Genomic DNA, 13,849 nt, shown 5'->3' on the forward strand with positions numbered 1-13,849 from the left:
TAACCGACACTACCATAAGGTAACCTGTCCTAAACTCAACTAAACCTGACCACATAAAACTTAGCCAGTCGTTCCATCGCGAACCAATAAACCGTACAGTTCCAGCTTCTGGAGATTTGTGCGTTTGAGCAACTGTGAGGACCTGTGAGCTATGTAGCAATGGGAATCACAAACAAAACAAAATAACCAACTCCAATTCACAACAAAGTTGTATTCCTCGAAGTCTGTTCCATACCAGTGCCTTACTGAAGTGTCTTGTATGAAACTGTATTTCACGTACAATGCATTTTCTTCACTGCTTCTACTTAAGTGTACAAAATTAAACATCTTTCATAAATTAACATCACATTCATTTTAATCATTATCATAACATTCACCAATATATTTTCTTTCATTATTTGTCTGACTTAATAGTTAATACTTAGAAATGGTAGATAAAGATTCTGAATGGGGAAATATTGGCTACTAGTATATATCTTCCAGCAAGTTCGTTAACAGGAAGTCAACTTCTTTTACAACATGAGAACGTAATGACTGATTACAACTATATTTGTAAATGTGAAGAAAAATAAATAATTTCAAAGGAATTATATGCAGTTTGTTTATTTACTATGGAATCAATTATAAGATAATTATGCAGTGGTAGAAGCCATTAAAGTACAGTACAGTTAATACAAATTCCGTAAATACTCATTTTTAAATTTGGTGAATCACACACTGTACAGTGTGACACCTTATCAACACTGTTTTTATATTACAAATAAATAAAATTCAGTCAGCAGAACCCAAAGTTTCAGCATCATTAACACCAAAGCCTGTGGAAACCTACCGATAGTCTTTTTTCATTTTATATTCCTTAATTTGAAGTGTAAGAGCACCAGGATTTTTAAGTGCTTTGTCTTTAATGGTAATGCCCTAAAATCGTGCCCACCTTTATTAGCAAACATATTTTAAGTATACAAAATAAAGGAAAACAAGTCAGCGACACTTTATGTATTAAAGAGACATCACAATATGAACTAAATTATTTCTCACTCCCAAATATGTCGGACTCATGTCCTAGTCTCAGCTGTGCTTAAGTTATTGATTAATCTGTATTCCAACTGCTACGTAATAGTTTATTTCTGAGATTTTCCCTTACTTTTTTGGTACTGGTCCATGTCATCTCATTCATAGAAATAAACTCCCTATTAAATCAACCTACAGTGAAGTTGATTCCGTACAAGTTAACACAGCCCTCGAGACAATTTTACAAAATACAATATGCTCCCAAATCAAACTCGTCATCAATCACGGATGTGGCATCGATAATTAGTAACACTAGATTAACACAAACATCATTATTGATGCAATGATCAACATCATATCACTCGTAACCAGAATCCTTGTTGCCAGGTTGTTGTTTGACAGTCCTTGTTGGTTTGGTTCATCCACGGAATTACTGCCATAATTACCAACAGCTGGGTACCAAGGTTCTGTGGGGTGCTGACTCGAAACCGCACCATTGGAAGAAACGTGCCAAGTATTGCTTCCAAAATCAGAATTGGATGTCTGAGAATCTGTTGAAGGTGTCCACGTAATACCTCGCCCGTAACTGGACGGTCTGTTGTTGGGAACTTGTCCCATTGTAGGGTAAGTTGATGTGGGGAGAGCAGGGGATGTAATGTCTGACGGAGTGTGAACGCTGCGACTGACGCCGGTATCCGACGACTGTCCAGGCAGCCACGATGGTTTATTGTACTCATTGTTTGGTTGAATGGAATCATACGGTGGCGCACTGCTACTGCTGATGCTACTGGCATCTGAAACTGATCATCACGTCGCTGTTAATTACGACATCAGACGTCACTAAAATTAATTTTTATTTAAATGCGCACTTTTCTTAGTTACATTTATAATAATCTAAGCCTAGGTAAAATAAATCGCTAGTTGAAGTGGAGATTGCAAAATTGCAAACCAAAGGAGCACTGTGAGAACAAAAATCACCCTGAAAGAGAGAATGATGGTGGTGTACCTAAATCATTTTCTAAAATTTAATAGTTTTTCAAAGCATGTGTTTATTTTCTTCATTTTATTTTATGAACTACCCCAAAATAATGCATATAATCCCTACCTGGAGTCCAGCTGTCCCTAGCAGATGATGATCTGTGTCCTGAACCTCCTCCATTAGGCATCCAGGGACTTGGTCCCTCTATTTCTGAAGAAGTCATCCCTCTCCTATCTGCCCCTGTGTACGAAGTCTTACTTTATAATATTTTTTTTATTCAGTTCATTAGTAATTGTTGTAGAGCCATTTCAGCTTTTCATAATACTGAACACTATACTCATATGTCTGTGTTAATTTCCATCTGAAGGACAAAACATTGTTAACTGGCAGAACTCTGCTTTCCGCACAAGCAAAGCGTTCAGTATTCTTAAATATTAAAATGTGTCAACAGGCTTAAAGTACTCCTTAAATGATTTTACATATGTAAAGTACTACAATTTTCTTTTCTTGCAACTTTCCTCCAAAAATAATGAATTTTTCTTTCAGATTTTCCCTCTTCATTTTCCTCAAGACTATTGACATTATCTCAGTTCATTCAACATGCTTTGAAGCTATAAGAATCAAAATGTTTTCATTACTCCAACAAATTTATAAGAGTCTTCATTAAACCAAATTTTGTCTTACCACACAAAAATTTATATTTCCCCCCCCCCCCTCCAATTTAAATCGAGAAGAAAAAGTTATGATTGGAAATCAAAATGAGAAACAATATAATTTTTAGATGCAAGATTCTCGAGTTACAAGCCGCGTCAGGTGGCTGAACGGTGACGCGGCTTGTAACCCGAGAATCTTTCATAAACTTGTAAGACTTGAGGTTCTCACAGCGGTGAATATGAAGATTTCTGTCTTCTGGGTTATTGCGCTGTGTAGTCTGGTCGATGTTAACCAACGTTTCAGAGGTCATACTGCCTCCGTCATCAGGGCGATGAATATGCCAATAACCCAGAAGACAGAAATCTTTCATAAACTTCAGTCGCCGTGATAGCTTCACTGCATACATAAATTTTAGAGTTCACCGACCTGTTCCTTGCGATTGCCATGGGTGACTAGTGACATCTGGAGAATACGGGTGGTGATTACTGGGCCTGTGCTGTTGATCAGGCACATTCTTTCTGTTATTGGTGCTTTCATCCTGTCCATTATACGGGTTTGCGAGAATTGACAGTCCAGGACACTCCCCTGTGGTTGGGCTGAAATTAAGAATATTACTTTAATGACAATTCCAAGCCTATTAAAATGCAAGTAGCGACAAAGTGTCTAATTTAAACAATGTCATAACGGTCCTGCGTAAATCCCGAGAAACGTGTTACCGCAAAACCTAACATTTTCTGTGCATTATCCTCAAGTTTTTGTAACTAACATTTTTTTTTTAAAATTTGTGCCAATTAACACTTACCCAAATCTTGAAGTGTACGAGTGACTAGACTTTCTGACACACTGCGGAATAAAATGCATGAAACTGAGATATTTGTCCAGACCCTTTCATTTGAGCATGAGATGGAAGACCTTACCAGATACGCGGATGACAAAATCCACTCAGCACAAGAAACAAGAAGAACAGATTAGATGTCATTATCATTCATAACACTGTTCCAACAGTAATTTAAACAAACATTACATGTTACGTTACATTATGAATAAATTATACAGAATCAGTAAAGAACACGTCACCCACGCTGAGGTTCTTATGATTTCTTGTACTTTGGAATTCATTCGTGCTATCTGTGCCCATTCCGCGTGCAGTTGCCTACCTGACAAGTTTTCTTGCAGTGGAATATCTTCAATGGAGCAAAGTCCCGCTTGAAAAGCCGAGAACTGTTCAACTTGTCGAGCAAATTCCCATTTTTATTGAATCCAGAGGTTCGTTACCATGATTAAAAGAGCCTGACATTGGATGCCATCTTGACTCACATGAATAGAATCCATACTCTCACATCCTATTTCTTGAAAATATATTTTAATATTATCCCCTCCCCTCTATGCATGTGCATTTGCATCAGTGAGTTTGTGTGCATGCATACTTATGCATATCTTCGACTACTCTTGCTGTAAAGTTGGAAGCATTTAGGCGGAGGTAGATACTTAAATCTATTAAGTACGTACTTTAGGTTGTTTTAATTCCCACACATGTTAACTGCTTTAAAATTATTAAAATTATATATTTTTTTATAAAATCAGAATTTATATTAAAAAAATGAAAATTAACTAAAAACTACATTAAAATGTCTTTACTTTTGTATTTCTTCCTCTAAAGTTTTAATTTATCGACTGTGTTTTCCACTACCATTCACAAGGGATTTACTCACATGTAATTGTAGCATTGATCACGCAGAAAACTGAGAGCTTTGTCCAGCATCTGTCTCGAGAAGTGCGTGGCAGAGCCTCCGTCCGTTCCCGAGTCACACTGCCGCTTTGTTTCCTCCAGCACACACTCGCGGAAGCGAAGGTGTGAGCTGTCAACAGCGAAGCAACACGTACCTGTCATTTGAATCATCAACGAAGAGCGACCGGTCCTTAATCTTGAATAAACTAAACATTTTATTATTTTATTTATTCATAAACTTATAAATAACTTCCTGAAATGTACATATATTTTATTTACATGCCACAACACTGTAACATTCAGTTCCTTTTATATATTTAATTAAAATAAAATTATGTTACTCAGTTCTTACCAACAAAGGCTGACTCGGTTGGCTTCGCCAGACACCTGGTCCACAAGATGGTGGTAGTGCCTGCCGCAGTGTTCATCCTGTGTCAAAGTTGACTTTATGCACGATGCATGCTTCAGATATTCTGTAGCAAAGGAACAAAATTTCATTGCCTAACCCGTAATGGTGATACGCTGTAGTTATGTCGTAACGAGCATAGAAAGTGACGAGACTAAAATTCATTTAACACTTGGGTGATGGATTACACCCAATAAAAGTGATTAAATAAACATACTCTTAAACACTGTCATGACATGAGATTAGTTTGGGTCGTAACTTAACTGGTAAATGGGTACGCTACGACACCGCCGTCATAGATTATTAAATTCAATCTAGTACATTATACATTATATAGACTTTCTTAACATACGCAATGAACGTGGAAGAATGGTTTACAAAGTTCACCTGTTTGATATTTTGTGACAGTGCACATCTGATGAACGGAATCCACAGGATTCTCGACGGCTTTGTTGAATTCCTGCCTCCGAGACTCAGTAAAGCAGCGATCTGTATATCTCTTCACGCAGTCAACAAACTGACTCCATCGTCTTGAGAACACAGAAATAAAGCATTTCAATTGTTGTATTGTGCCTGCATCATCATCATTTCTTTTCTTATTACAGGTTTGTTCTTTTACTAGTGAATTTCCTCTTGAACCAAGTTTCAGTTCGTAGCACTTTTCCTATCATAGACAATATCTTCTCTTCCCTTCAGGCTTTCCAATGAAAATTTTAAATGCATTTCCCATCTTCCCGATGCATGCTACATGCCCCTTCTGTCAGTGTTCTTCCCTTAAAATTTAAGTTATTAGATAATCACGTGTTATGTAACACGAGAGATCAAGTTTTATGCAATACAAAACGACAGGCAAAATTACGGATCTAAATATTTTAATCTTGCATTTTCAAATAGTAGGCAGGAAGAGAGATGATTATGAACTCGATGTTAGCAGGCATCCTCTGAATTTAGTCTGTTATGAACGAAATTCTGACTGCAGAAAACCCACCAACAAATATTTATAACCTAACCTGCAAACAAGATCAATGTCAGCCCTGTTGTCCGGAAAAATAAGATGTGGATCTTTCAACAACGGATCAGCCATCTTCACGCAAAGATCATAATCTTGTCTGGAACACTGTGAGTTCTCCGACTGTGAATACGCTGTCCCTGAAATAAGAGAAATTAAGCAAAACTGATGATAGCCGATGCCATGCCGACATGATGCGGTCTCCAGTTATGGAAGGCAGCTGTCACAAATTAACCCAGAAAACGATGTTCACGTCTCATCACCAAAGAGCACACAAAATTATAGCATAAAAGTAGCCAACAGATTCTTTGAAAATATGGCAAAGTTCAAACATTTTGCACAGTAGCAAATCAAAATTGCATCAATGATGAAATTATGAGAATATTTAAACCTGGGAAGTTTTGGTTGGAAAGCCTGAAGTGCTCAAAAGACCTAGGAATAGATGAGAGAATAATATTGAAATGGTTCTTAAAGAAATAAGGTGGGAGGGTACGGAGTGGATTCATCTGGCTCTGGTTAGGAACCGTTGGTAGGTTATTGTAAATAGAAGATGGCTGTCTTCTGGGCTGTTACGCCGTGCAGCTTGGTAGAAATTTACCGACGTTTCGCCCTGATGATGGAGGCAGAAAGGACCTCTGAAACGTCGATAAACTTCTACCAAGCTGCACGGCGTAACAACCCAGAAGACAGCCATCTTCAGAATCACCGTCGGGAAAACTTCAAATCCTACATTCTTGTAAACACTAAGGAACTTATAAGGGTCTATAAAAGGTGGTAATATCTTGATTGGCTAAGCGACTACAGTAATTAGTTTAAAATTCTTGAAAACATTATTTCAATTTCACGCGAAATATGTTTTCAGTATAACGTGCAAATCTGCCTGGAATGTCGGTAGGACATATACATAATACTGGACATTTGATATCTGTAATAAGACATGCTATACGCTGCATTTGCGTGCAAAGCCGAGGTTGCCTGACAACAGCCGACCTGAGTATTTTATTATGCATGATCGTAAGATACCGTCTCTTGGCACTACGTAAGAAGCCAGCACAATGGGGCTTCTGAACTTTGAATATTCTCCGTGGACATGTAAATGTTCGGCCTGAAAGCGCCCCAGATTCGTACGTTGCCCTTGGCGGATAAATAATGCAATTTCAGATTAATTAAGAAACAGAATAAAATTTCAGTTTATATTTCGTTGTAATTCGCGTTTCAAAGAAATTATTATTCCTAAGAATAAAATGTTGCTAGCTGAATGGTTTGGTAAGAAAATGATGCACACTATTTACACATTTATAAACGCAAAATAGCTTTAAAGTCTTCAGTGCATATAGGATTTTAATGTAATATTACGCAGAAAATTACACATCATTTTAAAAACCAGACACATTAAGTTTTAGCGGTTACAGCATTTAGGTGTGGCTGATAACTTATATAACATATACTCAAGTAAATAATAAAATCAAATTTAAAATATTTGGCTCCGATATTGCAAGGAAATCCAAAAAAAGTTGCTTTTTTGAAATGCAATCGTCGTCGATATTAGTAAGAATCGATGTTTACTGGACACGAGGTACTGCAATCGATACGCAGGAAGTCGCTCATAACCGAGATCGAGAAGGTGAGCTGACGGTATCGATAGGTCATCGAAGTGCTGAGATAGAATCGTCTCGTTTTTCGGACTCCGATTCGCTGCGAGTGGAGTGAATATAATTTCAAAATAAAAATGCTTCAATTCGCGCCAAAAGTTATTGAAACATCCGAGGTCGGTGCTTACTGTCTCTTCTTATACATAACCTAAATATTTCTATTTCATATTAAACGTTTCGTAGCAACTTACAATTAGAATGTCTTGTAGAATATCCTCTTCGACATTGCAATTGGACGCAGACAAAATGAGTCTTCTTTTAAAAAAACACTTTTAGTTGCAAATTGAAGAATAAAATCAATAGTATGCATCTGTCAACAATGAAGGTGGAAGAATATATTCACAGTTACAAGAATACATTCTAGAGGCAGTTATGTTAGAATGGTAACACAATCAGTGTTCAAAGACGTAGCATCGGTCGTCTCTACAAATAAGACAGTTTTCTCTCTCTTGCTAAAAACCATGGTGTAATGAATACGTAAATCGTTGACTGTTAAAATCAACATTGCAAAAGTTAACACACGTGTTTGCAGTAATATATTGATCGTTTCTTTCTGAACACGCCACGCACTTTTTGAAGTTCATTGACCCAGTGTTGGATTACTCACTCAACTCGTAAGTGACCCAAAGAGAGAAAATAATATATACTTACTTAGGTGCAAATAGCACGGTTTGGTTAATGCCATATCAACGATCAATATTCGCCGTGAACAATCGTGAATACAGAATAGAAAATTTTTCAAATAAAAATATTTGTAACAGGATATTTTTTATTCGGATTTCTGTGTAATAATATTGCTAGACAATTCTAGAAGAGTGAGGCTGAATCTTAGGGAATTAAACTGTATTAAACAGAATTTGATTAGGGTGGTCCAGAACGGATCAGGCGTGTCTTTGTTGTAGTGGTTAAAATGTAAATGTCGCAGAAATGGACTGTGGGTAATTTTACATCTACGTATGTAATTGTAACAAAAACCACGAATTGATTTATTTATAGTTTATCTTATGATGCCTTTTCATATATAGAGAGTCAAATGAGAGGATGACAGCGAGTAATGAATTGGAATGGATGTGGAAGGAAGCGTTCGTAGCCTAATTTAAGGTAATATCCCGGACTTTGCCCGGAGGAACTGAGGAAAATAACGATAGACGTCAGTCAGGATAGTCGATATCCGGGCTGAGATTTCAACCCGGAACCTCTCAAAACACGAGGCAGGAGTGCCAACCACTCGACCACAACATCCGGTACACGAACCGTGAAATTTCGTTGTTGTTTTTAACGTAAAAAACAGTAATGAATTGGCACTCGAGAGCAATAAGGCAAACGCGGCCTTAAGTATTATTACTGATCTGCAATTTTAGGTTGAAGGCGTGTGTTTGCAAGTAGCTGATTTATTGTTATGGAAGTCTGAACCTGGGGATAAATTACATAGCAGCTGTTTCTATCAAACGTTTTGTATCAGGAAGCTAAATTCACGGAACACTCGAAACGCATAGGAAATACAAAGAGTTATACAGAGTTTGGTGATAATCGATCAAAACTGATTTTACCGTAAACTGTTGGAACTGAAGTGATCTGCTAAAGTATTATACTCACGTGATGAGGTGTGTAAAAGAAGAAGAAGAAGAAGAACTGCGATGATTGGCGTCACCTCCTGAAACGAAAAACCCGTCAGAAAGATTCACAAAAATGTCCGTAGAGACGACCTTGATAAATTTTACTCCTGAAGATGGCACCGATGATGATAGTCTCTCCGAGGAGGACGTTGAAGCCAGAGCTCTTCATTCAGAGATTCTATGATGTTATCAGGGCTGTAAAACCAGGGCAGAGACGAGTCTGTTGTTCTGATATTGGGTGCCCACCGCCCGGAACATCCAGGCCACAGGCCTGGAGCGTGAAAAGGAGGTCCTCATTCCGCCACATTCCTTTCGATGCTGCATTTATGAAGCAATTTAATTATTACGTGCAGGAGATTGAGAACTAATTACGAGTTCATTCGGGTCTGATTTTAATAGCTCGCCAAATAGTGCCAAAGTTTGTGGAGAACTCACTTTTCTACGTTCTGACAGCTTGCAATTTGAAGTCAGGAGAACTTCGCGACCCTTGGATACGAAATGAATTGGAAAATAAAACACGAACGACTCTATTTGTTACGTAAAGTGGGAGGAAACACTTCAAACATCCATCACTTTTAAGTGGTAACGCCTTGGACTTGCGTTCGCCAGGTTGTGGGTTTGAATCCAAGCTAAAGTAACTTAATAAGTTTCTTTACTTCCTGTAGGTTAACGCCTAAGTAGTTAACTGAAATTAGGCCAGGACCACTTTCCCTCAACATTCCTCCATATTTATCGCCAATGATTATCGTTCCATGCATCACTCCATTTGACGCACGCAGCCTCACAAGCATGAAGACAAATATTTGTGGGTCGACCGAATTAACTTGGAAAGGAGTTCAAGGAATGAACTTGCTAGGTGAATGGAACTCGGCCTATCGAAGTCCAGTTCCTGTCGATGGTTCACGATAATTAACGTTCGAGCTATCGAAATGTTCCGGGAGGTTGGTCACGTCTGATGAATGAGGTAGGATGTGATGCTGGACATTGTGATGAAAGGCGAAGGGCGGGAAACAGAAGGGAAGTCGAATTTCCTGTACGATCACACATTCCACGTATTGTTTTGGATGGTCTCGAGGCCGGCGGCCATTGTTCGTACCTCTATACAGCGAGAGCTGTCATCCATGGACTGACGAGATGTGAGGTGACATCACCTTTTCCCTTATCCGTAGTTCACTGAACTACACACAACAATAAATATATCGCATTTGTAGTCATTTCACGGTAAGCAATTGACCCACGTTTCAACGGTGCTTTCTGCTTCCATCATCAGGGCGGAAATAAGTTTAACCGTTCTATTTATTAATTTGAGTGAAGTGGGCCGATAATCAGTCTAGGTGGGTTTGCTACTAAATGTCCAACAAATTTAAAGTGGTAATTGACGTAACTTTAAGTATAATGGCCGAAGCTGATGACCAAGTGAGAAAGAAATAGTAAACATCATTATTTTAAATTCGTTTTCTGTTAATCGATTGTTTATTACGAGATATTTTATTATAAAATTAATTTGTGGGGAATTAGGGAGCTCGCGGTCCGAAGGGTACTACGGACCACATATTGTACATGTCTGCATTGAACCGTGGTTTGTTCAAGTAATCGCGTCTTCAGCTCACGCAAACCCCAAAAGGCAAGTTCTGCATATTCTACAAAGCACGTCACACCAGCAATCTGATGGTCCGATCTTCAGAATGTCCCAGATGTCGGACTGTAATTACAAGGGCGATAAAACGCAGGGTTACAAATAGAGAGTCAAGCCACTGTACGTATTGTCTGCGTCAGATTACGTGGCACCTGCACGCCACAGCAGTGACTTTTGCTCAGTTCGACATGACTTTGTGCAATGGGATGAAAGATCGAGCTTAAAATAGCAAAGGAAACAAAAAAAAAAAAAAACTTTTGCGAGGTGCGATGTTCCATTGTCACATGCTATGCGCAGAGCGAGTAACATTATACTCCCTTACCCTCGAAGATAAATACGTAGCATACGACAGAGAGCTTACCGCTTCATTGTTGTAATCTAAAAACATTGTTTAAGTCCATATCTGTTTTAAGTTTTAAATGCGATTAATTTCATGTATTGACAATGGAGAATATTCAACACACTGTAAATCTATAAATAAATCACCCAATTAGCCATCAAATCAATCAAAACATCGAATGATTACGATCAAAAGATCAAGAACTTGCTGGATTATGTTGTGGTCTATTTTAAGTTACTATTCTAACGTTTACACCGACAGACTGAGAACTACAACGAAAGAAGTCTTACAAGATATGGAAATGCTAACCACGGCACCGCAGATTCTGTGACCGATCATATATCAGGGTTTAATTTTAGAAGCGTTCTAATAGCCTTAATTGTTGGCTGCTGATGAATGTCTAACAATGAACTTTTAGAACCACCTGTACCCGCTGATTCACAAAGCTTGAATATAAATTTATGCTAATCAAGTTCCTGACGCACTGTCTAGAAACCTGAGAAACATTTTCCTGTTTCTAAGTTTAGTCGCAGCCTTGACAGAATAACAGAAGACCGTGATAAATTACAGAAGTGATATATTTGCGTTTAATTAGCATAGAGACGGTGTTTCCATTGTTGGCTGGTGTTCCGTTTAATCAGTTGCGAAATTATTAATGCGTAACAATGAAGGTGAGAACCGAGATCTCATCGCTGTGAATGGAAACACAGAACAAAAATAAGGTTAAGTTTACCTTGACGTCATTAAAAATAAACGTTTCGTTCAATTCGTGTGTGCATTCTTTTACAGACTTTGCGAGAGTTGCTAGGAAAACCATGTTATAGTTGTTGGATTAGTAATATTTATCGGATGTGCACGGGAGAAGTCTCCCAAGCCATGGCCAGGACTCTCAAGGACATCTTCCGCTGTTACAATCAAGTACGCACGAGAAGAACTGAGCGTAACATAAACATGAAATGAAAAATTCAACACCGAACACAAACACGAGTAGTCTACTTACCATTCTTGTGGGAGACGTTCAAAATGCAACTTTTATGGATGAAGAAAATATCAGTTTTTATTTGTTCGTTTGATATTTCAAATTCTGTTGATCATATTCGTTGTGGTCATTGGGAAATGCACTCTGAAATAAAAATCTGTGTATAATTCATGATTATCTAGCAGTTAGTGTGTTTCGTAGAACTAGTAACATGTTTGAAAATACTAACCTAAAACGAAGATTTCTACATTTCTTACTAGAGTAATATAATTTTTTTTAAAGGAGCATTACACTTAACATTTTAACTTGTTGCGAAAGACAGAAGTCTACAGCGATCACTGCAGGATGAATTAAGTTACATTTAGAATATTTCCATTCTCTTCAGCAAACAGTATTTTCATATTGACTGATTTTAGAAGGCGCATTTAAAGACAATTGATAGTTTTTATTGCGCACGCAAATTATTTTATTAAAGGCGTGCTATTGTATTATAAATGCGGTGGAAAATAGTGCGACAGAATATAAATGCAAGGTATTTGAATTAATCAAAAGCGTGAAGATGTGATGATAGCAGATAAAATGACAAAATATAAAATTTTCAAGTTTTTACCACAAACAAATGCATAGTATTCTGCGGGATATAACGTTATATAACTGGGTATGTCAAACAGTCCTACCTCTGACATCCTTAATATAGAGTAAACTGCAAAATTCCCCCAAAACATAAACATAATTATTAAACCGAAAATGGAACGTAAAATTTTATGCAAAATATATATTAACAACCAAAATGTGCAATATTTGCCAGGTTATAATTTTCGCTCATTTAAAATAAATTAAAAAATTACAATTCCGTGATTACGATATTTCGTAACAGCAGGCCGTTAATTTAAAACTATTCAATGACAGTTTTACTATAATTAATGTTTATCGCTGGTACCTTTTCTGTTCCCAAATTAAGTAACATTCGGTTCACTAAACTCACAGTCGATATTTCTGTCAGCCTTTAATACGGACCGCAACAAAAATTTGCACACGCACGTACAGGAACCAGACTGAGTACTGACACACAGAAATTACCCGCGCATCGACAATTCGTTCGCGCGCTTGCGCAATGTGGTTACGGTATGTTGTTTCATAGAGCGCAAGATGGGGATAAAGTAATGTTAAATAGTCGAACACAAGGCCAAATACTTTGTGATGTTTATGGAATTTTTGTACTGACTACTGGTCAGATATTATCCATTCATCGGATATCGGAGAAGAATTGGACGGTACAATAGCTAGATACTTCCTCTGCGCTATCAGAAATGAAACACTATTGACTCAAGCTCCCAATATTATTTCAGGCACATGTGGCCAACCGTATGAGCTTTTTAATTAAATCCTCGACGTTTCAGATGTGTTTCACTGTAAGTGGGCTGCCTTAGTTCTTGCAGTGACTTCAGATAAACAACCAACAGAAGAAGAATTGCAATATTCATGTCTCTACGTCTTCATAATCCAATGGGGGTTAAATGTAACATTACGTTTATTACTTGCAAAGTAATAAATGTTTACTTTCAGTTGAACTTATTTTTTAATTTTTTTTTTTACATTATTGAAGTTTGTTGGAGGGCTTAATTTATAGGAAGTGTCAGCCAAGAAATGAATTTATAGACGAACGTCATAATTTTGTGTGTGTGTGTGTGAAACAGTTGGAAGTATCGACCATAATGCACAAACAAGAAAGCGTTCAATTGGGGTGAATGACACATCGCCAACGAGTTCCATATTGTTCCCACTCGTGGCCCCGTCTTAGTCTTCTCAAGCGAACGGGAATATTAAGTAATGATTCTCGA

General features: G+C 37.6%; 1 protein-coding gene across 1 annotated transcript; it reads right to left on the reverse strand.

Annotated features, from left to right (window-relative positions):
* Positions 1 to 191: 191 nt before the first annotated feature.
* LOC110834083 (uncharacterized) lies at positions 192 to 13,081 on the reverse strand. The gene is made up of 10 exons (XM_022072887.2): positions 12,949 to 13,081; positions 12,030 to 12,152; positions 9,034 to 9,091; positions 5,787 to 5,925; positions 5,164 to 5,306; positions 4,723 to 4,843; positions 4,354 to 4,500; positions 3,068 to 3,237; positions 2,114 to 2,227; positions 192 to 1,808 (listed from the first exon to the last, which is right to left on the reverse strand). The coding sequence occupies exons 2-10, from the start codon at positions 12,030 to 12,032 to the stop codon at positions 1,321 to 1,323; spliced, it is 1,383 nt and encodes a 460-aa protein (XP_021928579.2). The 5' UTR covers positions 12,033 to 12,152; positions 12,949 to 13,081; the 3' UTR covers positions 192 to 1,320.
* Between the last annotated feature and the right edge of the window lie 768 nt (positions 13,082 to 13,849).

Source organism: Zootermopsis nevadensis, unplaced genomic scaffold (genome assembly GCF_977971745.1).
Source record: "Zootermopsis nevadensis isolate Lab colony 2312 unplaced genomic scaffold, Znev_1.0 Znev_ptg000023l, whole genome shotgun sequence".
NCBI classification, from domain to species: Eukaryota; Metazoa; Arthropoda; class Insecta; order Blattodea; family Termopsidae; genus Zootermopsis; species Zootermopsis nevadensis.

Bases quoted from the DNA above. Each gene is read 5' to 3' on its own strand.
- LOC110834083 (XM_022072887.2), bottom strand. The intron at 5,926-9,033 runs GTGAGTATAATA...CTCTTATTTCAG, and splicing joins TCTTTTACACACCTCATCAC to GGACAGCGTATTCACAGTCG. The intron at 4,844-5,163 runs GTGAACTTTGTA...CCTTTGCTACAG, and splicing joins TGTCACAAAATATCAAACAG to AATATCTGAAGCATGCATCG.